Source organism: Aulonocara sp. 'chitande type north' Nkhata Bay, unplaced genomic scaffold, assembly GCF_057382095.1.
Source record: "Aulonocara sp. 'chitande type north' Nkhata Bay isolate Kocher_YH1m ecotype deep benthic unplaced genomic scaffold, A_spYH_male_GT1.1 unmapped_scaffold_23, whole genome shotgun sequence".
Classification (NCBI taxonomy): domain Eukaryota; kingdom Metazoa; phylum Chordata; class Actinopteri; order Cichliformes; family Cichlidae; genus Aulonocara; species Aulonocara sp. 'chitande type north' Nkhata Bay.
In genome coordinates, this window is record NW_028234355.1 from 504,086 (window position 1) to 531,952 (window position 27,867).

At 42.8% G+C, this 27,867-nt stretch overlaps 1 protein-coding gene across 2 annotated transcripts; it reads right to left on the reverse strand.

The window, feature by feature from the left end:
• Window positions 1–26,542, reverse strand: LOC147300604 (uncharacterized). Of its 2 annotated transcripts, XM_086285047.1 has the most exons (8): window positions 26,292–26,542; window positions 23,294–23,509; window positions 21,052–21,267; window positions 18,810–19,025; window positions 16,568–16,783; window positions 14,325–14,541; window positions 13,693–13,907; window positions 1–3,289 (listed from the first exon to the last, which is right to left on the reverse strand). In XM_086285047.1, the coding sequence occupies exons 1-8, from the start codon at window positions 26,452–26,454 to the stop codon at window positions 2,253–2,255; spliced, it is 2,496 nt and encodes an 831-aa protein (XP_086141173.1). In that variant the 5' UTR covers window positions 26,455–26,542; the 3' UTR covers window positions 1–2,252. The 2 variants fall into 2 exon arrangements, with proteins under 2 accessions (XP_086141173.1, XP_086141174.1); XM_086285048.1 differs by lacking the exons at window positions 16,568–16,783; window positions 18,810–19,025 and adding an exon at window positions 22,817–22,912 and having other exon boundaries at window positions 13,693–13,944; window positions 14,326–14,541; window positions 21,052–21,207.
• Window positions 26,543–27,867: the final 1,325 nt, after the last annotated feature.

A 27,867-nucleotide genomic window follows, 5' to 3' on the forward strand; every position in this document is an offset into this window, starting at 1 on the left:
TTTTTTAAGTATTTAAGCAGCCATTTATTTTCATCAGCAGTGAGCAATGCCAAAACAATAAACAAAACTCCCTATAAAACAATCCCTAGTCTTCCCTACACCAAAATAAAAAGAAGCCAAAACAAAAGACAAGTCACTTACCTAACTATCTAACGAAAAACAGGAGAAAACTTGTTCAACAAAAGAAAACGGCTTCTCACGCCTACTAGGCTGCGACAGTGAAAGTTATACAGCAAAGATACAAAAAAAAAGTGACCGCCACTTGTTAACCTATTTACAATTATTTACATGGCAAGGCTAGAGGTACACGTGAATACTCCAGCCTGCACTACAATAACCACACACACAACTCCGTGATCGAGTCAACGGGGTTCCCCAAAAAACACTGCCAGGTGTCTGTCATCCGGACGTTAAGTACTGGAGGTGGTCCATCAATTATCCAGTCCGAGGATAGGTAAAGACTCCACCCGGATACTTAGCAGCCACGCCCAGGTGTCCACCTCCTAGGAGAGAAAAAAGGGAAAATACCGCCACCATCCTCCGGTGGGAGGCACAACACCAAGGCCTAGGCAACCGGGGTGCAACGCAGGAAATAAAAATAAGGAAAATAAAACCACGAAGGCCCTCCACCAAAATCCCAAAACGAAAGTGTCTCAAAACGAAAGTATTTACAACAGACTATTTATTCACAACAAAACACCAAACTATTTACAACACGGGGGAGATCGCGACCATGACATACTGAAACACAAGGCTTAAATACATAGAAGGAGCAATCAGGGAATGGACCACAGGAGGGAAACACAGCTGGGGCAAATTAGAACTGACGAGACAGGGAAAACGTAAACTGAACACACTAAAATAACACAGACTTTCAAAGTAAAGCAGGAAATACATAACAGTCACGCAAAAACAAAACACTGACACACCGAAACGTAACATTTCCCCCTACCCAAAAATCAAACATGTAACCCCAAGTGAAATGTTTGATCAAACAAACGAAGGCTGAAGTGAAGGCAGACGAGGCTGATGGAGGCTGGAGCGGTCCCACGGACCCTCCAGCAGACGACGAAGGCTGGGGCGGTCCCACGGACCCTCCAGCGAAGGCGGATGAAGGCTGGAGCGGTCCCACGGACCCTCCAGCGAAGGCAGACGAGCAGCCCACCAGCTGCACACACGGACACGCAGCCCACCAGCTGCACACACGGACACGCAGCCCACCAGCTGCAGAAGGCTGGAGCGGTCCCACGGACCCTCCAGCGACGACAAAGGCTGGGGCGGTCCCACGGACCCTCCAGCGACGACAAAGGCTGGGGCGGTCCCACGGACCCTCCCCCCCAGCGAAGGCGGATGAAGGCAGACGAAGCTGATGAAGGCTGGAGCGGTCCCACTGACCCTCCAGCAGACGACGAAGGCGGGAGCGGTCCCTCGGACCCTCCAGCGAAGGCGGATGAAGGCTGGAGCGGTCCCTCGGACGCTCCAGCGAAGGCGGATGAGCAGCCCACCAGCTGCACACACGGACACGCAGCCCACCAGCTGCAGAAGGCTGGAGCGGTCCCTCGGATCCTCCAGCGAAGGCAGACGGAGGCTGAAGCGGTCCTCGGACCCTCCAGCGAAGACAGAAGGCCGAAGCTGTCCCTCCTTCGGACCCTCCAGCAATCCCGGGACCCTCCAGCGAAGACAGACGGCTGAAGCGGTCCTCGGACCCCTCAGCGATCCCGGACGAGCCCCCATATGTTACACCCCGGCCTAGGCAACCGGGGTGCAACGCAGGAAAATAAAAATAAGGAAAATAAAACCACGAAGGCCCTCCACCAAAATCCCAAAACGAAAGTGTCTCAAAACGAAAGTATTTACAACAGACTATTTATTCACAACAAAACACCAAACTATTTACAACACGGGGGAGATCGCGACCATGACATACTGAAACACAAGGCTTAAATACATAGAAGGAGCAATCAGGGAATGGACCACAGGAGGGAAACACAGCTGGGGCAAATTAGAACTGACGAGACAGGGAAAACGTAAACTGAACACACTAAAATAACACAGACTTTCAAAGTAAAGCAGGAAATACATAACAGTCACGCAAAAACAAAACACTGACACACCGAAACGTAACAGAAGGTTTTTTTTCCGAATGCTCATTTTTAAATGATCCAAACACTGTTTATGTGATCTGCCATCACCATTTTCTAAGAATGAAACTTAGCATGTAGGATGGTTTCCGAAATGCATTTTCAACTGTACTAAAGTAATACAGAATGTGGCTTCTCACCTGTGTGAATTCGCATGTGCATATTCAAGTGACTCTTCCTAGTAAATCTTTTCCCACAGGTGCTACAGCAATGTGGCTTCTCACCTGTGTGAATTCGCATGTGTATATTCAAGTGACTCTTCCTAGTAAATCTTTTCCCACAGGTGCTACAGCAATGTGGCTTCTCGCCTGTGTGAATTCGCATGTGCATATTCAAATTAGATTTTACATGAAATCTTTTCCCACAACTACTACAGCAATGTGGCTTCTCGCCTGTGTGAATTCGCATGTGCATATTCAAATGACCCTTCACAGTAAATCTTTTCCCACAACTACTACAGCAATGTGGCTTCTCGCCTGTGTGAATTCGCATGTGTGTTTTCAAATTTGATTTTACATGAAATCTTTTCCCACAACTACTACAGCAATGTGGCTTATCACCTGTGTGAATTTGCATGTGTCTCTTCAAGTGACTCTTCCTAGTAAATCTTTTCCCACAGGTGCTACAGCAATGTGGCTTATCACCTGTGTGAATTTGCATGTGCATATTCAAGTGACTCTTCCTAGTAAATCTTTTCCCACAACTACTACAGCAATGTGGCTTCTCGCCTGTGTGAATTCGCATGTGTTTAGTTAAGTCTGACTTCCAAATAAATCTTTTCCCACAGGTTCTACATAACTTAGCTGTCTTGGAATTTTGAACTGACAAGCCTGATACGATTTGCTCCGACTTATTTCTGTGTGAGTTACCATCCTTGCTTTCATCCTCATCTGTGTCAGAAGAGTTGTGAGAAAGGCACTGGTCACAGCATGGTTCTGATTCACTGTGGTCACTTTTTTCACGAGATGGAAAATTTGCAGTCTCCTGCATTAGTACAAGCGGTTTTTCCTCTTCAGTGGTACTGAGTTCCTCCTGTTCCCCTTTAATCTGTGAAGGATCCTCCTGGCCTAAACTGGAGTTCTTCTCCTGGTTACAGACCTGCTGATTTGTGAGCCCCTCCACATCCTTACAGTCATGTTGTGGAAAATCTGAAGGGACAGATCAAAAAGCATACATTTTTTGCCTTAACCATTAGCAAATCTCCACATGGTAAGCATGTTGCTTAGATATACCAATGAAAATCATGTTGTGGGGAGAAACAGTTTTGCTGACTCAGTGAAAACCATTTTGGCTGCTCATTTACAAACTCTACAAATAATATAAACAGACCATCTACGATGAGAAAATAAAGACGATATATAATCAAACAAAACAAAGTCGTATCCCTGAAAATTTTTAATCAAAGTGCACAAAACATTTAAAAGTTTATTTAAAATTAGTTAAAAACTTTACAGGACACTCACTGCAGTATTTTTTTGTTTATTTTTTAGATTAACCATTCATTACCTGAAAGTTGGGGAGAATGGCAGGTAGAACCTTCACCTTTCAGGTCCCTCTTCTGTGAAAACAGCTGCCAATTTGGATTCGGAAGACAGATACCCTCTCTACTTTTAAGATTAGGCTTAGGTCAGTACTGTTGGGGCAGTTAGCATTCTCTTAAAGTCTCTTTGTATGTTTTCCTGTCTGGTGGCCTCTTGTTGGTTTACATTATGGTTAACACTAGAAATACTGACTTTTTTCTTGGTGCAAGTCCCTACCACTAGATTTACTAACCCCGTGCAAATTTGCGTAAATTCCCTGAACCTAACACCTACTAGCACCCCCAATATATATATATTAGGGGTGCAACGATACACAAAATTCACGGTTCGGTTCGGTTCGATACTTTGGTGTCACGGTTCGATATTTTTTCGATACAAAAAAAATGTTCATGCCTTTTTAATTTGTCATTTATTAAAATTATAAATATATATTTTAACTCAAAAGTACAGTTTTTAAATTTAACCCTAACCCTTGTGCGCGTTTTTTATTTTGACAGCGAATGCGCACCTGTGGACCACTTATGTGCAGCCCTGGTTATATAGCTCGTCATATTGCAGCCACAGAAATTATTTTGTCCATGAAACCATAAAGCTGCACTTTCTTTTTGCCTTATAGTCTGATTTGTCATAACTTCTCCGTTTTGTGGTAAGCTTTTATTTGGCTGTCACTTCTTCACCCTGACCTGTCTTATTTGGCTCAGCAGAACTGAAATGCTTTTACACGCGCACTCACATAAGCTCAGCGATTCTCTGCGCGATCAACCTCTCACATGTTTAAGCTGCGGGAGATTTCACTTGTCATGTTTGCATAGTAAGCTAACGATTAATAAGACGATGTCAGAGGAATTGGTGAGGAATCACTCATCTTTGGAAAAGAGAGTTTATTACAGAGAAATGGCTCTTTCCAAAATAAAAGCTATACTATCCGCTTCTTCTGGGCTATATTCTCAGCAGCATAAGGAGAATCATGTGCTAACAGCTGTCTAAATGACTCGGCTAAAGTTAGTAGCATGCTTGTTGTTTTTGTCTTTGCACTAGGATGATGTCGGTGTAAATGTGCAGTCATATTCGTTGTGTTCCCACTAGTGCTTTCAGGTTAATCTCGTTCAAATGACCTTAACGCCACAACACGGCAAATCTCCGTTAACGAGCTACCGCCGATCGCTCCGTGCATGGGGCTAGACGGCCAACACGTTAACGAGCTAACTGCGCTAACACACTAGTTCACACCCATGTAATTGAGCATTGCGTGGCACATCCAACATACTGTTTTACTTTAGTCCATGACTCGCTTACCTTCAGGGTCATACGTCACATGAAAACCAAAATAATTCCAAACGCCAGATCTGAATGAGGGTCAATTTGCCTGTTGCAAGGAGAGCTTAACTTCTGTCTCGCTAGCTTGCCCTGTGCTCTTCCTTCTGACTATGCTGTCTGTGTGGAGCGCTCAGTGGATCTGCGCTCGACAGTGCAGCCTAGGCGGAGTAGTCGAACGCAGATCCACTGAGCGCTCAACACAGACAGCATAGTCAGAATGAAGAGCGCAGGGCAAGCTAGCAAGACAGAAGTTAAGCTCTCCTTGCAACATGAACCTCCCCCACCCTCATTCAGATCTGGCGTTTGGAATTATTTTGGTTTTCATGTGACGTATGACCCTGAAGGTAAGCAAGGCAAGGCAAGGCAAGGCAAGGCAAATTTATTTGTATAGCACAATTCAACAACAAGGTGATTCAAAGTGCTTTACAGAGACATTAGAAACAAAAACAAATAAAAAGCATGATTTAAAATTGATTAAAACAAGCAAACAAACAAACTAACTAAACACACACATTTCACACCTGTTCGCGCGATCTGAACCCTTATCGTAAGGGGAGCTACCAGTCCTTCTGTGGACGAGCTACTTTCTATTTTAAATTCCCTGAATTTAAAGTACTCTCTAGACCCAGTCTAGACCCAGTTGGGGAGCTACCCAGAGCTCTAATCCCACACCTGTTCGCGCGATCTGAACCCTTATCGTAAGGGGAGCTACCAGTCCTTATGTGGACGAGCTACTTTCTGTTTTAAATTCCCCGAATTGAAAATACTCTCTAGACCCAGTCTAGACCCAGCTGGGGAGCTACCCAGAGCTCTAATCCCACTTAACAAACAAACAAACAAACAAAACAGTATATAAAATCAAAACAGATAAAATCAGAACAGTAGATAAAATCAGTAGTTAATGTAAGTTTTGAAATTTAAGCTTAACTAATTAACAAACAAACAAAACAGTATATAAAATCAAGACAGATAAAATCAGAAATAGATAAGATCAGTAGTTAGTGTAAGTTTTGAAATTTAAGCTTAAAAGTGTGGATTTGGTGCTTTATTCAAATGCAGCTGAGAACAGGTGAGTCTTCAACCTGGATTTAAATAAACTGAGTGTTTCAGCTGATCTGAGGCTTTCTGGGAGTTTGTTCCAGATATAAGGAGCATAAAAGCTGAATGCAGCTTCTCCGTGTCTGGTTCTGACTCTGAGAACTGATAAAAGACCGGATCCAGATGACCTGAGGGATCTGGAAGGTTCATACTGGGTTAGGAGGTCACTGATGTATTTTGGTCCTAAACCATTCAGAGCTTTATAGGCCAGCATCAGAACTTTAAAGTCTATCCTCTGACGGACAGGCAGCCAGTGTAAAGACCTCAGAGCTGGACTGATGTGGTCCACTTTTTTGGTCTTAGTGAGGACTCGAGCAGCAGAGTTCTGAATGAGCTGTAGTTGTCTGACTGATTTTTTAGGTAGACCTGTAAAGATGCTGTTACAGTAATCAAGCCTACTAAAGATGAATGCATGGACTAGTTTTTCCAGGTCCTGTTGAGACATCAGATCTTTTATCCTTGAAATATTCTTGAGGTGATAGTAAGCTGATTTTGTTATTGTCTTAATGTGTTTTTCTAAGTTTAGGTCTGCATCCATCACTACACCCAAATTTCTCGCCTGGTCTGTGGTTTTTAGATGTATAGATTGAAGTTCTCTGGTGACCTGTAAAATTGCAAAGTGAAAGCAAAAAAACAAGCGCAAATTCAAACGGGATTTCAATATGTCACATATTGACAGTGGCTCACCGATGCCAATGACATAATTACCCAGCTACATTTCTGAAAGAATGCAAAAGCATTGACATATATTTTTCCTTCCTACAATAGCCCGACGGGCAGGGCAGAGATAGATTTTGGTAGCCCGACTGAAAAAATTGCTAGCCCCAGGATGTCGGGCTAGCGATTTTGCGAGCCCTGTATCTGATTGAGGAATCACTCATCTTTGGAAAAGAGAGTTTATTACAGAGAAATGTCTCTTTCCAAAATAAAAGCTATACTATCCGCTTCTTCTGGGCTATATTCTCAGCAGCATATTAAACATATCAGGTCCCCATAAGGAGAATCATGTGCTAACAGCTGTCTAAATGACTCGGCTATAGTTAGTAGCATGCTTGTTGTTTTTGTCTTTGCACTAGGATGATGTCGGCGTAAATGTGCAGTCATAGTCGTTGTGTTCCCACTAGTGCTTTCAGGTTAATCTCGTTGAAATGACCTTAACGCCACAACACGGCAAATCTCCGTTAACGAGCTACCACCGATCGCCCCGTGCATGGGGCTAGACGGCCAACACGTTAACGAGCTAACTGCGCTAACACACTAGTTCCCACCCATGTAATTGAGCATTGCATGGCACATCCAACATACTGTTTTACTTTAGTCCATGACTCGCTTAGTGGAGCTGTTCTCATCGAGACGACCCCTCCTAACTACAGTTTTATCAGTGAGGCCAGGGTGAGCAGGAGAGGAGGAGGGGTTGCTGTCTTATTTAATGAATCATTTCAATGTAAGCAGCTATCTCCTGGAAGTTTTCAGTCTTTTGAATATGTGGCTTTACAGCTGAAGGCCCCGTCCAAAGTTGTGTTTCTTAATGTTTACAGGCCTCCCAAATACTGCACAGACTTTTTTAATGACCTCAGTGAACTGCTGTCTGTGATCTGTGTTGATTTCGACTGTGTAATTATTGTTGGGGATTTTAACATCCATGTGGACAACCCTCAGGACAAAGGGACTAAAGACCTGAGTAACACTCTGGGCAACTTTGGGCTGACTCAGCATGTAACAGAGGCCACACATAATAGAGGACACACTCTTGACCTACTGATCTCCAAGAGCCTGAGCATTTCAAACATTACTGTGTCTGATGTGGGCTTATCTGATCATTACTGTGTTTTCTTTGAAAGTAAAATCTCAGCCCACACAAATACAGTGGGGCAAAAAAGTATTTAGTCAGCCACCAATCGTGCAAGTTCCCCCACCTAAAATGATGACAGAGGTCAGTAATTTGCACCAGAGGTACACTTCAACTGTGAGAGACAGAATGTGAAAAAAAAATCCATGAATCCACATGGTAGGATTTGTAAAGAATTTATTGGTAAATCAGGGTGGAAAATAAGTATTTGGTCAATAACAAAAATACAACTCAATACTTTGTAACATAACCTTTGTTGGCATTAACAGAGGTCAAACGTTTACTATAGGTCTCTACCAGGTTTGCACACACAGTAGCTGGTATTTTGGCCCATTCCTCCATGCAGATCTTCTCGAGAGCAGTGATGTTTTGGGGCTGTCGCCGAGCAACACGGACTTTCAACTTCCGCCACAGATTTTCTATGGGGTTGAGGTCTGGAGACTGGCTAGGCCACTCCAGGACTTTCAAATGCTTCTTACGGAGCCACTCCTTTGTTGCCCGGGCGGTGTGTTTTGGATCATTGTCATGTTGGAAGACCCAGCCTCGTTTCATCTTCAAAGTTCTCACTGATGGAAGGAGGTTTTGGCTCAAAATCTCACGATACATGGCCCCATTCATTCTGTCCTTAACACGGATCAGTCGTCCTGTCCCCTTGGCAGAAAAACAGCCCCATAGCATGATGTTTCCACCCCCATGCTTCACAGTAGGTATGGTGTTCTTGGGATGCAACTCAGTATTCTTCTTCCTCCAAACACGACGAATTGAGTTTATACCAAAAAGTTCTACTTTGGTTTCATCTGACCACATGACATTCTCCCAATCCTCTGCTGTATCATCCATGTGCTCTCTGGCAAACTTCAGACGGGCCTGGACATGCACTGGCTTCAGCAGCGGAACACGTCTGGCACTGCGGGATTTGATTCCCTGCCGTTGTAGTGTGTTACTGATGGTGACCTTTGTTACTTTGGTCCCAGCTCTCTGCAGGTCATTCACCAGGTCCCCCCGTGTGGTTCTGGGATCTTTGCTCACCGTTCTCATGATCATTTTGACCCCACGGGATGAGATCTTGCGTGGAGCCCCAGATCGAGGGAGATTATCAGTGGTCTTGTATGTCTTCCATTTTCTGATGATTGCTCCCACAGTTGATTTTTTCACACCAAGCTGCTTGCCTATTGTAGATTCACTCTTCCCAGTCTGGTGCAAGTCTACAATACTTTTCCTGGTGTCCTTCGAAAGCTCTTTGGTCTTGGCCATGGCGGAGTTTGGAGTCTGACTGTTTGAGGCTGTGGACAGGTGTCTTTTATACAGATGATGAGTTCAAACAGGTGCCATTCATACAGGTAACGAGTGGGGGACGGAAAAGCTTCTTACAGAAGACGTTACAGGTCTGTGAGAGCCAGAGATTTTCCTTGTTTGAGGTGACCAAATACTTATTTTCCACCCTAATTTACGAAGAAATTCTTTACAAATCCTACCATGTGAATTCATGGATTTTTTTTTCACATTCTGTCTCTCACAGTTGAAGTGTACCTCTGGTGCAAATTACTGACCTCTGTCATCATTTTAAGTGGGGGAACTTGCACAGTCGGTGGCTGACTAAATACTTTTTTGCCCCACTGTATATTTCTACTTGGAGAAATTTAAGGGGCTTATCCCTCAAAACTTTAAATACAATAAAGTTGCAAAAAATAGTTTCCCACCACAGGAAATTTATTTTGAGTGTCTTCATAGTTTTATTTTGGAGATACAGCAATTTTTATATACTGCAGGAAAAACAAAAAACAATCCTATGATGCAAATTTGCAAAGAAAACAGCATGTGCATCATTTCACTGTGGGAAGTGTTACGAACAGCTGATAGGAACGGCAAAGCGTGTTTCTGGAATATTATGTTTTTGTTCCTGCAAGCGCTTTTTATGCAATTTTTGCAAAGCTATATGTGGAACGAAACCGTGACCGAGGACAAGCTGATGGCATCAGATGTAAGTACAACTCCTCCGGTTTCATATGCAAAACAAATTATTGCGCTAGCTTACACGGTTCAGGTTCTACAGGGATTTAAAAATAGTTACGCAAAACGGAGCGTGCTGCTCTGACCGGCTTTAAAGGGTTAACAATGACTTTAAAAAAATAATATAAAATAGTGTGCAACACCACTGAAGTTTGTTTTTTTTAAACTCTCTTTTCAACCAACGGCAGTCACTCTCCAAATAACTTCTGCTTAGCTTTCCGAGCTTCCCTCGGGTCCTCTTAATCAGCGGTCTCCAACCTTTTTTGCGCCACGGACCAGTTTATGCCCGACAATATTTTCACGGACCGGCCTTTAAGGTGTCGCGGATAAATTAGGGAGGGGCTAATAATCGGCTCAGTCATTTTTAATGATCGTTGAAGGCCCAGATCGTAATCGTGATTAAAATTCGATTAATTGAGCAGCCCTACGTACTATGGCAATGACAGACCTTAGCAGACTCTGTGGGTCCAGCACGAGTGAAGCACGAGCGATTTGCTACTGCACTGGGCATTCCAATGTCCTCCTCTACCCACACAGTGCCGTCTTTTGCCGTGTGGCTCAGACTGGGCTTCCCAGTACCACGGTGCCTCTTCCATGGAGGCATGTTGGGTTCTTGTTCCGTCTCCTTTTTAGATTCTTCTGAGGAGGTATCAGTGGCCTGCTGGACAAATGAAACCTCTCCTCCATCAGAGTCTGCTTCATCCATTTCCTGAAGCAAGGAAATGGATGCGCGCCTGTTGCGCGCAGATGTTCTTCCTGTGAGGCAGTGATACAGAGGCCATCCTGATGTGCCTTGTCAGAAATGCGAAGAAGAAATGATTCTCCAGCCTGGGCTGTCTGCTTTTATGCACAGCACTGTGCTGAAGTAATGCAATGCCACTCCCTCACATACACAGTCACAATGGAAGATCTGTGGTGAGAGTCAAGGAACTGCATTGCTGAATGCTGCAAACAGACTATGACACAGACAGACAGACTGTGTGGGAGAGTAACCTAAGACAAAAGGCAGAAAGATGAAGAGATGAACCAACCTGGAACTGAGGGACAGAATTAATTTTTTATGTTTTGCTATTTTTACATGAACAGGCAAAGGAGAGAACATGCAACGCTGGGGAGATCACACATGTCACTCATGTCATTGTATTAGCAACTTTTCATTCTGTTTTCACACAATTTTTTATAAATAAAACAGACTTGTGTTTCCATATATTGTGAATGTGTCTTACACATTTGCAGGTCAGTCAATGTGTGGGATATTTTGTATAGATACGGCAGGCATTTCTGAAGGTTGTAACACAGAGGTTTGGCCTGCCTTGGATCTGAGCTACTCTGAGTAAACGTGCCAGGCCTCAAAGATAATGGGTGGTTTGCACAACAAAAGCAGGAGAATTGAGCTGACGACCTTTGAAAATCTCAGTAGGGGTGAATAACACCTTGGGTTAGTAAATTTAGTGTAAAAAAAAGTAAGAAAAAATAAACAACATCATTTTAAAAAATGTTTGAAACTCAAGAGGTCAGAAATTTCACCAAGCTGTGTTACGGCTATTCTTCCCATCCCATGCAAGGACACCTGGATTGGCTGGAGGACTGTTTACTTAGCCTGATAGGCCGAAGGACACTGTCTCAGCTAAACTATGGACACGCAGACACACACACTTACACTGATAAGCACTCACTCATCCCCTCTCCCTTTCCAACGCCTTCGATGCTTGTGCCCTACCGGGGAAGATAGCAGTCAACTGGACCAGCACAGATGCTGCAGGACCGGATGCGCTGTCTACACCGGCTCTCTCTTACCCTTTACCCGCCCCTGTTGCTTGTCTTGTGTTTCTATGGTGTATTGATAGTCATGTGCTTTTGTGCTGAGGTATTTTTTCTGTTATCAAACTGTTCTCCCACTAGGAGCTCAGTCTGAGTGGAGTTTTTTTTCTCCTCCTCTTACCTCATGTAGTGTATTTTCGTTGTTTTTTCCTATCAGCCTACCTTTCTGACATGTTAGATTAGATTAGATAGAACTTTATTAATCCCTCGGGTGGGTTCCTCTGGGAAATTCGATTTCCAAAAAAGCACAGCACCGACAGAAGTTACAGAGTTACAGAATATTATATATATATATATATATATATATATATATATATACACACACACACACACACACACACACATATATATAAATACAGAGACAATATAAATAAAATATACGAAGGGGATAAATAGAATAAATAGGAATAAAAATAAAAATACAAGTGAATTGCACATTTCAAGTATTGAGTCTATTGCACCGTTGACTATTTACAAAAGTATTGCACAAAAGGTATTGCACAGTGAGGTGAAGAGGCACTACAGCTTAGTTGTTCCCCCCTCCTTTGTCCTCCTGTTTCCCCTCCCTCTCCCCTCCAGGGAGGAGTTAAACAGTCTGATGGCGTGTGGGACAAAGGAGTTTTTAAGTCTGTTAGTTCTTGTCTTTGGGAGAAGCAACCTGTCACTGAACAGACTCTTCTGGTTGTTAATGGCCGTGTGCAGAGGATGCCCAGCATTGTCCATAATGTCCATGTCTGCCCAATGTGATGTTTGTGTAAAGTTGGTCAGAAGGTTCCTTTGTAAGTGCGCATGCGCCATTAGCGTGCTGCCTGCTGTAACCCTAATTTCCCTCGGGATGAATAAAGTATTCTGATTCTGATTCTGAAGCTGAGCATTTTTAAAATCAGGGTCACACCTATACTTCTCTATAGCTCGTAAACATGAAGCAAAGACAGCGCTTTGTATGTTGCAGACATTCATCAGCAGCTGCTTAAAACAAATCCTCCGTATCCAGTGGCCAGAGAGGATTACAAACTGTGGACAAGTACAAACCAGAAACCAATAGCAATACAGTTCTGAGAGAAAGTGGTGCTGGATTGGCCACACAATCAGGAAGTCCACCAATAACATCACTACACAGGCCTTGTGCTGGAATCCAAAGGGAAAGAAGAAGAAAGACCCAGAAACACATGGCACAAGGACACACCTATCATAGTGTTGTGTGGTTTGCTAAAAGCTTAGTTTCAAATCGATATATTTTATTTTTAAATTGATCGTTCAGTCCTCATGGGGATTGTTATGTTATCCACAAAAGGTTTAGTGGATGTACTCAGTCATAATGTACAGGGGCGGCTCCAGAATTTTTTCATATGGGTGGCCATATGGGGGCCACTGAAAACATTGAGATGGCACACCAAAAACATAATTTAAAGTTCTTTTTTTTGTTTTATTTTTTTATATGCTGTTGTCAAATATAGGTCACTTGAAAAATGTGGCCAAAAAAAGAAAGAAAAGTACATGCCTAGTTAATTTCCTGTTATTAAATTTGATATTCACTGTAAGTGTGCCTGCAGGTGCAGGGGCGCAGCACAGGCGAAGGAGTGACGACTGCAATTTGGAGGGACAAACAAAGTGACCATATGAATGACAAATATGAATATGGAGGAATAAATAACAAGCTGACGTTTCAACTCATTGTAGGGTGTCTTCCTCTCTCTTGTACTCAATTATTTTCAACATAAGACAGTCCTGACAGGGGCGACACTGGGAGGGCTAGACATTTTGGCTCTTAGAATATTACGTCAGTTTCCTTATTGCAGTCGGTCTTTAAATTCTTCATGTGCCTCTATAAAGTATATTGGAGGTCTGATTAGGACCCAACATGAGTTAGATTTCTTAATACAAAACTGAATCTATCTATTAAAGTTTTGCATACCTATTCTGTGCAACTTTACTTCAGGGTTCCACATGATGCCCAGCTCCTGCCCGGTCCAGATGATGATGCCTTTGGTTTCCTGCTTCAGTGCAAGCTGCTCTCCTTCCTGATTGGTGGAGATTTCCTCCTGTTCCTCTTTAGTCTGTGGAGGATCTGTGTTCTGCTGGTCCAGACTGGAGTTCCTTTCCTGGCTACAGACCTGCGGGTCATCCAGATCCTCATTTTCCTTACAATCATGTTGCTGTGGGAGATCTTGATGGACAGAACACACAAGAAAAAAGTCACACTGTGAGCAGGTCTCTCAGATATGTGAGCGATATTTAAATATTCTCTCTCATGCAGCGAACAGAGAAGAATTCTGTTTACATGCAGAAAGTCATCATTTATGAGGCGTACAGCTCACTACTCCAACTTGGTCCTTGTGGCCAATAATCCACAGTTTTCATTGTCTCAACATTTTTCTACATTCTGCGTACAGTTCTGGGCTAACATGACTTAAATCTGAAACAGAAAACATGTCTCCAGTGAGGCAGTATCCCAGGCGGTAATGCACGCCATGTGTCTTTGTGACATTTTGTTATAAGTCATATTCATTTCTATATTATGAAATCTGCTTATTACACTTTTACATACCAAATCTGGTCAGCCGTGATCCAGGTTTCCACAACAAATCCAGCTGTTCTCCGGTCCAGACATTAATCCCTTCATCCTCCTGCTTCAGTGCAAGCTGCTCTCCTTCCTGATTGGTGGAGATTTCCTCCTGTTCCTCTTTAGTCTGTAGAGGCTCTGGGTCCTCCTGGTTGAGACTGGAGCTCCTCTCCTGGTCACAGAACTGCTGATCATCCAGACCTTCGTGTTCAACAAAAGGACACAAGAAAATAGTGACTAATGTGATGATAAGAAAGCTCAAGAAGGATGAAAACGGTCACCTATTGAGAATTTAGCTTGCGTTTTATGTTGCCACAGAAACATTCACTGATAGTCATTTGTTCACTGGATGATGTTGATAACCTTACAGCTGTCTGGGGTCTGATTTTTAGATGTGACTGCCAGTGATCATCACACACTGTGAATAAACAAACAAATGAACAGCAGCATGATCTGAATATGATCATGAAAGCTTAAAGTATTTTACGACGGCAGGTAAGATATGCTGTTAATGCTAATCTTTTAACATTTTACTAATAAATATGATGCAAATCTCATGGTCCACTACATTCCAAAGATGCTCTGTTGGGTTGAGAGCTGGTAACTCTGGAGACCCGAGTACAGAGAACTCAATGTCATTTTAAGGGAACTGCATATTTTCTCTTTTTTGGACTACTCTCTGTAAATCATGCAGATGTTTGTGCTGGAAATTTAAACAGATCAGCAGTTTCTGAAATACTCAGATCAGCCAATGTGGCACCAACACCCACACCATGATCAAAGTGATTTCAATCACCGTCACTGATCGCTATATGCTGAAATGCATGGACTGCTGCCATCTGATTGGCTGATTACATTTTGGATTAAAGAGTAGTTGAACGGGTGTAGTTAACAAAGTGGCCGTAAGTATGTTTACATAGATGCAGTGTTAGGGAGTAACGGCATACATGTACCGGCGTTATGCATTTAAAATACAAAACATGAGTAACTGTATTCCGATATCCATCCATCCATTCGCTTATCCTTTTCAGGGTCGCGGGGGGCGCTGGAGCCTATCCCAGCTGTTATAGGGCGAAAGGTGAGGTACACCCTGGACAGGTCGCCAGTCTGTCGCAGGGCTAACACATAGGGACAGACAACCATTCACACTCACATTCACACCTAGTGGCAATTTGGATTATCCAATTAACCTATCCCCACAAGCTGCATGTCTTTGGACGGTGGGAGGAAGCCGGAGTACCCGGAGAGAACCCACGCAAACACGGTGAGAACATGCAAACTCCACACAGAAAGACCCCGGCCTGATGGTGGAATTGAACTCAGGACTTTCTTGCTGTGAGGCAACAGTGCTAACCACCGTGCCGCCGATAGTTACCGATAATTTGGTAATAATTAGAATACAGTTACTTCTAAATAAATGGATTACACGATGGTCTTTTCCTGTTTCATATGTCAGGCTATACCCTCTCTAATTTTGTTGATTTCACGCATTACCGGAAACCCAAACAAAACACGCAACAAGAAGCTCTAGTGTAAGTCTCTTGGTAATGTTGGTGGCGTCAGTTATACAATGGACCCAGAAACCGAGCTGCTCTCAACTATAAAGACTCCACCCGAAAGAAACATCTGGAAGTACATTCTTTTTTTAAAGACTAACATTAGCTAGGGCTGTGCGACATGACCAAAATCTCATATCCCAATATAAGACGTTTCTCGTCTTATATTGTAGTTTTATTTTATAGTGTTTCTGTGTTCTGCTGGTCCAGACTGGAGTTCCTTTCCTGGCTACAGACCTGCGGGTCATCCAGATCCTCATTTTCCTTACAATCATGTTGCTGTGGGAGGTCTTGATGGACAGAACACACAAGAAAAAAGTCACACTGTGAGCAGGTCTCTCAGATATGTGAGCGATATTTAAATATTCTCTCTCATGCAGCGAACAGAGAAGAATTCTGTTTACATGCAGAAAGTCATCATTTATGAGGCGTACAGCTCACTACTCCAACTTGGTCCTTGTGGCCAATAATCCACAGTTTTCATTGTCTCAACATTTTTCTACATTCTGCGTACAGTTCTGGGCTAACATGACTTAAATCTGAAACAGAAAACATGTCTCCAGTGAGGCAGTATCCCAGGCGGTAATGCACGCCATGTGTCTTTGTGACATTTTGTTATAAGTCATATTCATTTCTATATTATGAAATCTGCTTATTACACTTTTACATACCAAATCTGGTCAGCCGTGATCCAGGTTTCCACAACAAATCCAGCTGTTCTCCGGTCCAGACATTAATCCCTTCATCCTCCTGCTTCAGTGCAAGCTGCTCTCCTCCCTGATTGGTGGAGATTTCCTCCTGTTCCTCTTTAGTCTGTAGAGGCTCTGGGTCCTCCTGGTTGAGACTGGAGCTCCTCTCATGGTCACAGAACTGCTGATCATCCAGACCTTCGTGTTCAACAAAAGGACACAAGAAAATAGTGACTAATGTGATGATAAGAAAGCTCAAGAAGGATGAAAACGGTCACCTATTGAGAATTTAGCTTGCGTTTTATGTTGCCACAGAAACATTCACTGATAGTCATTTGTTCACTGGATGATGTTGATAACCTTACAGCTGTCTGGGGTCTGATTTTTAGATGTGACTGCCAGTGATCATCACACACTGTGAATAAACAAACAAATGAACAGCAGCATGATCTGAATATGATCATGAAAGCTTAAAGTATTTTACGACGGCAGGTAAGATATGCTGTTAATGCTAATCTTTTAACATTTTACTAATAAATATGATGCAAATCTCATGGTCCACTACATTCCAAAGATGCTCTGTTGGGTTGAGAGCTGGTAACTCTGGAGACCCGAGTACAGAGAACTCAATGTCATTTTAAGGGAACTGCATATTTTCTCTTTTTTGGACTACTCTCTGTAAATCATGCAGATGTTTGTGCTGGAAATTTAAACAGATCAGCAGTTTCTGAAATACTCAGATCAGCCAATGTGGCACCAACACCCACACCATGATCAAAGTGATTTCAATCACCGTCACTGATCGCTATATGCTGAAATGCATGGACTGCTGCCATCTGATTGGCTGATTACATTTTGGATTAAAGAGTAGTTGAACGGGTGTAGTTAACAAAGTGGCCGTAAGTATGTTTACATAGATGCAGTGTTAGGGAGTAACGGCATACATGTACCGGCGTTATGCATTTAAAATACAAAACATGAGTAACTGTATTCCGATATCCATCCATCCATTCGCTTATCCTTTTCAGGGTCGCGGGGGGCGCTGGAGCCTATCCCAGCTGTTATAGGGCGAAAGGTGAGGTACACCCTGGACAGGTCGCCAGTCTGTCGCAGGGCTAACACATAGGGACAGACAACCATTCACACTCACATTCACACCTAGTGGCAATTTGGATTATCCAATTAACCTATCCCCACAAGCTGCATGTCTTTGGACGGTGGGAGGAAGCCGGAGTACCCGGAGAGAACCCACGCAAACACGGTGAGAACATGCAAACTCCACACAGAAAGACCCCGGCCTGATGGTGGAATTGAACTCAGGACTTTCTTGCTGTGAGGCAACAGTGCTAACCACCGTGCCGCCGATAGTTACCGATAATTTGGTAATAATTAGAATACAGTTACTTCTAAATAAATGGATTACACGATGGTCTTTTCCTGTTTCATATGTCAGGCTATACCCTCTCTAATTTTGTTGATTTCACGCATTACCGGAAACCCAAACAAAACACGCAACAAGAAGCTCTAGTGTAAGTCTCTTGGTAATGTTGGTGGCGTCAGTTATACAATGGACCCAGAAACCGAGCTGCTCTCAACTATAAAGACTCCACCCGAAAGAAACATCTGGAAGTACATTCTTTTTTTAAAGACTAACATTAGCTAGGGCTGTGCGACATGACCAAAATCTCATATCCCAATATAAGACGTTTCTCGTCTTATATTGTAGTTTTATTTTATAGTGTTTCTGTGTTCTGCTGGTCCAGACTGGAGTTCCTTTCCTGGCTACAGACCTGCGGGTCATCCAGATCCTCATTTTCCTTACAATCATGTTGCTGTGGGAGGTCTTGATGGACAGAACACACAAGAAAAAAGTCACACTGTGAGCAGGTCTCTCAGATATGTGAGCGATATTTAAATATTCTCTCTCATGCAGCGAACAGAGAAGAATTCTGTTTACATGCAGAAAGTCATCATTTATGAGGCGTACAGCTCACTACTCCAACTTGGTCCTTGTGGCCAATAATCCACAGTTTTCATTGTCTCAACATTTTTCTACATTCTGCGTACAGTTCTGGGCTAACATGACTTAAATCTGAAACAGAAAACATGTCTCCAGTGAGGCAGTATCCCAGGCGGTAATGCACGCCATGTGTCTTTGTGACATTTTGTTATAAGTCATATTCATTTCTATATTATGAAATCTGCTTATTACACTTTTACATACCAAATCTGGTCAGCCGTGATCCAGGTTTCCACAACAAATCCAGCTGTTCTCCGGTCCAGACATTAATCCCTTCATCCTCCTGCTTCAGTGCAAGCTGCTCTCCTCCCTGATTGGTGGAGATTTCCTCCTGTTCCTCTTTAGTCTGTAGAGGCTCTGGGTCCTCCTGGTTGAGACTGGAGCTCCTCTCATGGTCACAGAACTGCTGATCATCCAGACCTTCGTGTTCAACAAAAGGACACAAGAAAATAGTGACTAATGTGATGATAAGAAAGCTCAAGAAGGATGAAAACGGTCACCTATTGAGAATTTAGCTTGCGTTTTATGTTGCCACAGAAACATTCACTGATAGTCATTTGTTCACTGGATGATGTTGATAACCTTACAGCTGTCTGGGGTCTGATTTTTAGATGTGACTGCCAGTGATCATCACACACTGTGAATAAACAAACAAATGAACAGCAGCATGATCTGAATATGATCATGAAAGCTTAAAGTATTTTACGACGGCAGGTAAGATATGCTGTTAATGCTAATCTTTTAACATTTTACTAATAAATATGATGCAAATCTCATGGTCCACTACATTCCAAAGATGCTCTGTTGGGTTGAGAGCTGGTAACTCTGGAGACCCGAGTACAGAGAACTCAATGTCATTTTAAGGGAACTGCATATTTTCTCTTTTTTGGACTACTCTCTGTAAATCATGCAGATGTTTGTGCTGGAAATTTAAACAGATCAGCAGTTTCTGAAATACTCAGATCAGCCAATGTGGCACCAACACCCACACCATGATCAAAGTGATTTCAATCACCGTCACTGATCGCTATATGCTGAAATGCATGGACTGCTGCCATCTGATTGGCTGATTACATTTTGGATTAAAGAGTAGTTGAACGGGTGTAGTTAACAAAGTGGCCGTAAGTATGTTTACATAGATGCAGTGTTAGGGAGTAACGGCATACATGTACCGGCGTTATGCATTTAAAATACAAAACATGAGTAACTGTATTCCGATATCCATCCATCCATTCGCTTATCCTTTTCAGGGTCGCGGGGGGCGCTGGAGCCTATCCCAGCTGTTATAGGGCGAAAGGTGAGGTACACCCTGGACAGGTCGCCAGTCTGTCGCAGGGCTAACACATAGGGACAGACAACCATTCACACTCACATTCACACCTAGTGGCAATTTGGATTATCCAATTAACCTATCCCCACAAGCTGCATGTCTTTGGACGGTGGGAGGAAGCCGGAGTACCCGGAGAGAACCCACGCAAACACGGTGAGAACATGCAAACTCCACACAGAAAGACCCCGGCCTGATGGTGGAATTGAACTCAGGACTTTCTTGCTGTGAGGCAACAGTGCTAACCACCGTGCCGCCGATAGTTACCGATAATTTGGTAATAATTAGAATACAGTTACTTCTAAATAAATGGATTACACGATGGTCTTTTCCTGTTTCATATGTCAGGCTATACCCTCTCTAATTTTGTTGATTTCACGCATTACCGGAAACCCAAACAAAACACGCAACAAGAAGCTCTAGTGTAAGTCTCTTGGTAATGTTGGTGGCGTCAGTTATACAATGGACCCAGAAACCGAGCTGCTCTCAACTATAAAGACTCCACCCGAAAGAAACATCTGGAAGTACATTCTTTTTTTAAAGACTAACATTAGCTAGGGCTGTGCGACATGACCAAAATCTCATATCCCAATATAAGACGTTTCTCGTCTTATATTGTAGTTTTATTTTATAGTGTTTCTGTGTTCTGCTGGTCCAGACTGGAGTTCCTTTCCTGGCTACAGACCTGCGGGTCATCCAGATCCTCATTTTCCTTACAATCATGTTGCTGTGGGAGGTCTTGATGGACAGAACACACAAGAAAAAAGTCACACTGTGAGCAGGTCTCTCAGATATGTGAGCGATATTTAAATATTCTCTCTCATGCAGCGAACAGAGAAGAATTCTGTTTACATGCAGAAAGTCATCATTTATGAGGCGTACAGCTCACTACTCCAACTTGGTCCTTGTGGCCAATAATCCACAGTTTTCATTGTCTCAACATTTTTCTACATTCTGCGTACAGTTCTGGGCTAACATGACTTAAATCTGAAACAGAAAACATGTCTCCAGTGAGGCAGTATCCCAGGCGGTAATGCACGCCATGTGTCTTTGTGACATTTTGTTATAAGTCATATTCATTTCTATATTATGAAATCTGCTTATTACACTTTTACATACCAAATCTGGTCAGCCGTGATCCAGGTTTCCACAACAAATCCAGCTGTTCTCCGGTCCAGACATTAATCCCTTCATCCTCCTGCTTCAGTGCAAGCTGCTCTCCTCCCTGATTGGTGGAGATTTCCTCCTGTTCCTCTTTAGTCTGTAGAGGCTCTGGGTCCTCCTGGTTGAGACTGGAGCTCCTCTCATGGTCACAGAACTGCTGATCATCCAGACCTTCGTGTTCAACAAAAGGACACAAGAAAATAGTGACTAATGTGATGATAAGAAAGCTCAAGAAGGATGAAAACGGTCACCTATTGAGAATTTAGCTTGCGTTTTATGTTGCCACAGAAACATTCACTGATAGTCATTTGTTCACTGGATGATGTTGATAACCTTACAGCTGTCTGGGGTCTGATTTTTAGATGTGACTGCCAGTGATCATCACACACTGTGAATAAACAAACAAATGAACAGCAGCATGATCTGAATATGATCATGAAAGCTTAAAGTATTTTACGACGGCAGGTAAGATATGCTGTTAATGCTAATCTTTTAACATTTTACTAATAAATATGATGCAAATCTCATGGTCCACTACATTCCAAAGATGCTCTGTTGGGTTGAGAGCTGGTAACTCTGGAGACCCGAGTACAGAGAACTCAATGTCATTTTAAGGGAACTGCATATTTTCTCTTTTTTGGACTACTCTCTGTAAATCATGCAGATGTTTGTGCTGGAAATTTAAACAGATCAGCAGTTTCTGAAATACTCAGATCAGCCAATGTGGCACCAACACCCACACCATGATCAAAGTGATTTCAATCACCGTCACTGATCGCTATATGCTGAAATGCATGGACTGCTGCCATCTGATTGGCTGATTACATTTTGGATTAAAGAGTAGTTGAACGGGTGTAGTTAACAAAGTGGCCGTAAGTATGTTTACATAGATGCAGTGTTAGGGAGTAACGGCATACATGTACCGGCGTTATGCATTTAAAATACAAAACATGAGTAACTGTATTCCGATATCCATCCATCCATTCGCTTATCCTTTTCAGGGTCGCGGGGGGCGCTGGAGCCTATCCCAGCTGTTATAGGGCGAAAGGTGAGGTACACCCTGGACAGGTCGCCAGTCTGTCGCAGGGCTAACACATAGGGACAGACAACCATTCACACTCACATTCACACCTAGTGGCAATTTGGATTATCCAATTAACCTATCCCCACAAGCTGCATGTCTTTGGACGGTGGGAGGAAGCCGGAGTACCCGGAGAGAACCCACGCAAACACGGTGAGAACATGCAAACTCCACACAGAAAGACCCCGGCCTGATGGTGGAATTGAACTCAGGACTTTCTTGCTGTGAGGCAACAGTGCTAACCACCGTGCCGCCGATAGTTACCGATAATTTGGTAATAATTAGAATACAGTTACTTCTAAATAAATGGATTACACGATGGTCTTTTCCTGTTTCATATGTCAGGCTATACCCTCTCTAATTTTGTTGATTTCACGCATTACCGGAAACCCAAACAAAACACGCAACAAGAAGCTCTAGTGTAAGTCTCTTGGTAATGTTGGTGGCGTCAGTTATACAATGGACCCAGAAACCGAGCTGCTCTCAACTATAAAGACTCCACCCGAAAGAAACATCTGGAAGTACATTCTTTTTTTAAAGACTAACATTAGCTAGGGCTGTGCGACATGACCAAAATCTCATATCCCAATATAAGACGTTTCTCGTCTTATATTGTAGTTTTATTTTATAGTGTTTCTGTGTTCTGCTGGTCCAGACTGGAGTTCCTTTCCTGGCTACAGACCTGCGGGTCATCCAGATCCTCATTTTCCTTACAATCATGTTGCTGTGGGAGGTCTTGATGGACAGAACACACAAGAAAAAAGTCACACTGTGAGCAGGTCTCTCAGATATGTGAGCGATATTTAAATATTCTCTCTCATGCAGCGAACAGAGAAGAATTCTGTTTACATGCAGAAAGTCATCATTTATGAGGCGTACAGCTCACTACTCCAACTTGGTCCTTGTGGCCAATAATCCACAGTTTTCATTGTCTCAACATTTTTCTACATTCTGCGTACAGTTCTGGGCTAACATGACTTAAATCTGAAACAGAAAACATGTCTCCAGTGAGGCAGTATCCCAGGCGGTAATGCACGCCATGTGTCTTTGTGACATTTTGTTATAAGTCATATTCATTTCTATATTATGAAATCTGCTTATTACACTTTTACATACCAAATCTGGTCAGCCGTGATCCAGGTTTCCACAACAAATCCAGCTGTTCTCCGGTCCAGACATTAATCCCTTCATCCTCCTGCTTCAGTGCAAGCTGCTCTCCTCCCTGATTGGTGGAGATTTCCTCCTGTTCCTCTTTAGTCTGTAGAGGCTCTGGGTCCTCCTGGTTGAGACTGGAGCTCCTCTCATGGTCACAGAACTGCTGATCATCCAGACCTTCGTGTTCAACAAAAGGACACAAGAAAATAGTGACTAATGTGATGATAAGAAAGCTCAAGAAGGATGAAAACGGTCACCTATTGAGAATTTAGCTTGCGTTTTATGTTGCCACAGAAACATTCACTGATAGTCATTTGTTCACTGGATGATGTTGATAACCTTACAGCTGTCTGGGGTCTGATTTTTAGATGTGACTGCCAGTGATCATCACACACTGTGAATAAACAAACAAATGAACAGCAGCATGATCTGAATATGATCATGAAAGCTTAAAGTATTTTACGACGGCAGGTAAGATATGCTGTTAATGCTAATCTTTTAACATTTTACTAATAAATATGATGCAAATCTCATGGTCCACTACATTCCAAAGATGCTCTGTTGGGTTGAGAGCTGGTAACTCTGGAGACCCGAGTACAGAGAACTCAATGTCATTTTAAGGGAACTGCATATTTTCTCTTTTTTGGACTACTCTCTGTAAATCATGCAGATGTTTGTGCTGGAAATTTAAACAGATCAGCAGTTTCTGAAATACTCAGATCAGCCAATGTGGCACCAACACCCACACCATGATCAAAGTGATTTCAATCACCGTCACTGATCGCTATATGCTGAAATGCATGGACTGCTGCCATCTGATTGGCTGATTACATTTTGGATTAAAGAGTAGTTGAACGGGTGTAGTTAACAAAGTGGCCGTAAGTATGTTTACATAGATGCAGTGTTAGGGAGTAACGGCATACATGTACCGGCGTTATGCATTTAAAATACAAAACATGAGTAACTGTATTCCGATATCCATCCATCCATTCGCTTATCCTTTTCAGGGTCGCGGGGGGCGCTGGAGCCTATCCCAGCTGTTATAGGGCAAAAGGTGAGGTACACCCTGGACAGGTCGCCAGTCTGTCGCAGGGCTAACACATAGGGACAGACAACCATTCACACTCACATTCACACCTAGTGGCAATTTGGATTATCCAATTAACCTATCCCCACAAGCTGCATGTCTTTGGACGGTGGGAGGAAGCCGGAGTACCCGGAGAGAACCCACGCAAACACGGTGAGAACATGCAAACTCCACACAGAAAGACCCCGGCCTGATGGTGGAATTGAACTCAGGACTTTCTTGCTGTGAGGCAACAGTGCTAACCACCGTGCCGCCGATAGTTACCGATAATTTGGTAATAATTAGAATACAGTTACTTCTAAATAAATGGATTACACGATGGTCTTTTCCTGTTTCATATGTCAGGCTATACCCTCTCTAATTTTGTTGATTTCACGCATTACCGGAAACCCAAACAAAACACGCAACAAGAAGCTCTAGTGTAAGTCTCTTGGTAATGTTGGTGGCGTCAGTTATACAATGGACCCAGAAACCGAGCTGCTCTCAACTATAAAGACTCCACCCGAAAGAAACATCTGGAAGTACATTCTTTTTTTAAAGACTAACATTAGCTAGGGCTGTGTGACATGACCAAAATCTCATATCCCAATATAAGACGTTTCTCGTCCCGATAATGATATATATGACAAAATAGTGCTTTTTCTGTAAATTTTGTGAATATTGGGCAACTTGACTTTCATGAAGTGTTTTCAGCTGGGTGTCGTGTACCTGGAGTCGAGTATTTTGACCAATGCACTATATATTTTTAGATATATGTTGTAACGGCCGCCATTTTCTTTTTGAGTATTTATTACACGTGGGGGAAAAGCCTGTTCTAACGTATGAGTCTAAGGTTTATTTTGAGCACCTGATGGCTCTTTTTTGCTTCTCATCTATAAACTCTCTCCACAAACTTTCACATGATTCATGCGTAGGTGGTCGAAGAGGTTTGTCGTGTTTGAGTCCGTGGTGGGAACCAGTCTGGGCATAATTTCCATAGTACAGTTTTCTGATCCGTGTCAGACTTTTCATAACCAAACCATGTCCATGCAACAGGGGGAGCCCCTCATTTAGGAATAACATCCTCAATTTGTTTTGACTGGTCCTTCTGTTTGGAGCTACCAGGTTCTGCCTCATCTTTATTGATTGTACAGCCCTAACGTAAGCCTACTACAACTACCTTGTATTAGTTTATGTAGCTATCTAGGTTATGTCTCACTTCAGAATCTTCGATGTACTATTGCTGTGTGACTCATTACTATTACTGAAGGCTGCATTACAACCTGCTACTTGCAAATAATTATGTGCAGTTCTGAAAGCAAACAGAAAGAAAACCTATTACTGATACAGAAATTGTGTTCTATACGAGATCGCTGCAAAAACTGCAGCCTTGCCTAATGTCCACCCTACTGTTACTCATTTTACATCACGATTTAAAAATTTACTTGAGATTGCTTTCAGAACTGCACATGATTGTTTGTAGCTAGCAGGATGTTAATGCTATGAATCAAGTCTAACAGTCTTTAGTCTATGAAATAACTTTAGCTAAAGCCAGCTAACAATGTTAGCTCGGTGGCTAGTAGCCTTCAGTTATAGCAATAATTCACACAGCAATAGTACATTCAAGTAGTTGTAACAAGCAAGTAATAAAGTAATCCGGACCAAAGTATTCAGAATACGTTATTCACATTGAGTAACTTAATGGAATAGTTACAAACTCCATTTGGGCCATGTATTCTGTAATCTTTCGTGGAAAACATTTTAAAAGTAACCTTCTCAACACTGCACAGATATAACTTCATACACTTTACTGTGGTGTATTACTAGTTCAATGCATTTAGATCATGCCCACGTGAATCACACGATGATCCCGCAACCCTCACACCTCCACACCTGTATTGTGTGACTTTATCCCGGGTCTGATATCAAGCAGTCTTAGCTGACGGATCTCTTCCTCATACCGGACGATCGTTTTTTCAAACTCTGAGAAGATTTCTTCTGCAGCAGAAGTTAATCTCTCCTTGATAAACTCTCTAAGATTCTGAACTGAAGACATTATTGCAACAACAACCGACACGGCCAAACCAACATCTTCAAACTTAATTCAGGATCGCGATGTGATCTCTCAATGGCGCCATTGCTGCTATTCTTCTTCTACTGAATTTACGGTAGGCTGGAGGTATAAAAGGCGTAATACTGCCCTCGTCAGGTCTCCTGATTTCTCTAGTACAGACTCTGCTTTGTCTTTCTACAAAGAGTTGATGACATTAAATACAGATGTTTTAACAGTGCTTGAATGTTTTATTTTGTTTACTCTAGCCTCCAACTCAAACTTTGGTTGCTCCTATGCCCACGTCACTTCCTCCACCAATCAGAATGAGGGTCCGGGTTCAGGAAGACGTCTTCCTGATCCCAGTTCCACAAAGGTCGGTGAAAACTTTTAAGTTTGAGCAGTATATAAAAATAAATCCCAATCTGATTGGTATAGTGTTTTTTTGTTGTTGTTGTTGTTGTTTTGTTTTTAATTTCTGTTTAATCGCCGGTCATTGCTCTGCATCCCAGTGAGGCCAACTCCTGCTCTGTGTCGTGGCTGTGTGAGCAGGCAGCTCAGCGTTACTACCAGAAATGTGGCCTCCTGCCTCGTCTCTCTCTGCAGAAAGAAGGCGCTCTGCTCTCCCCGCAGGACCAGCTACTGGCCGTCCTGCACACAAATGAAGAGGTGAGGTGACACTGAGGAGAGCCAGAAGTGACCATACTTGGACCACAGACAATTTAAAAGATGCTGAAGACTACCATGATTGGTTGATGAAGTCTGATCACGAGTGTTTAAGACAAATGTTGTCACTGTTGCTATCTTGGATTTTTTTTTAAAAAAACCCACAGTGACAAGAGGATGGCTATGACTGTGAAACAGCTTGCATGTCAGCCAGTGAGCATACTCCTTTTCTTAGGCAAAGTATGGCCCAAATTCATAAAATAGACTTTCTCATAGACACAGAGGTCTTTTTTAAATCACTGATAGAAGGAATGGAGGTTCTAGGTCCTTCCACAATGACTTCATCTTTCATTACCCAGATGAGGCGTGCAGGTTTTAGACTGTATGATTCTGGTAAGAAGGTGAAGGGCTGATTATGTTAAGCTGCCTGAGAAACTACAATCTGAGAAACTGTAAAGATTAGAACCATTTCTATTACCAGACTGGATGCTGACTTGCTTTTGGAGCCAGCTTCCAGAAGACACTGAAGGAATCACAGTTTTTGGGATTGAATCCTTGGCTTCACTTTCCTGCACCAGTGCAGGATAACTGATGGGTTTGTATTGCAGGTTCTGGCTGAAGTTTGCTCGGATCTCCCTCCTCTCCCTGAGCGATACAAGAAGGCCTGTCAAAGTCTGGCAGTGGGTGAGCAACACAGAGGTAATGCATTATAAAACGCACACAAGTGCATTTTTGTATTCTGTTATGAAGTAC

Excerpts from the sequence above, each read along its gene's own strand:
- LOC147300604 (XM_086285047.1), bottom strand. The coding sequence starts at position 26,454 with ATGTCTTCAGTTCAGAATCTTAGAGAGTTTATCAAGGAGAGATTAACT. Across the intron at positions 14,542-16,567 it reads ATCACGGCTGACCAGATTTG|GTCTGGATGATCAGCAGTTC; the intron begins GTATGTAAAAGT and ends TTGAACACGAAG. Across the intron at positions 13,908-14,324 it reads TCACGGCTGACCAGATTTGG|TCTGGATGACCCGCAGGTCT; the intron begins TATGTAAAAGTG and ends GGAAAATGAGGA.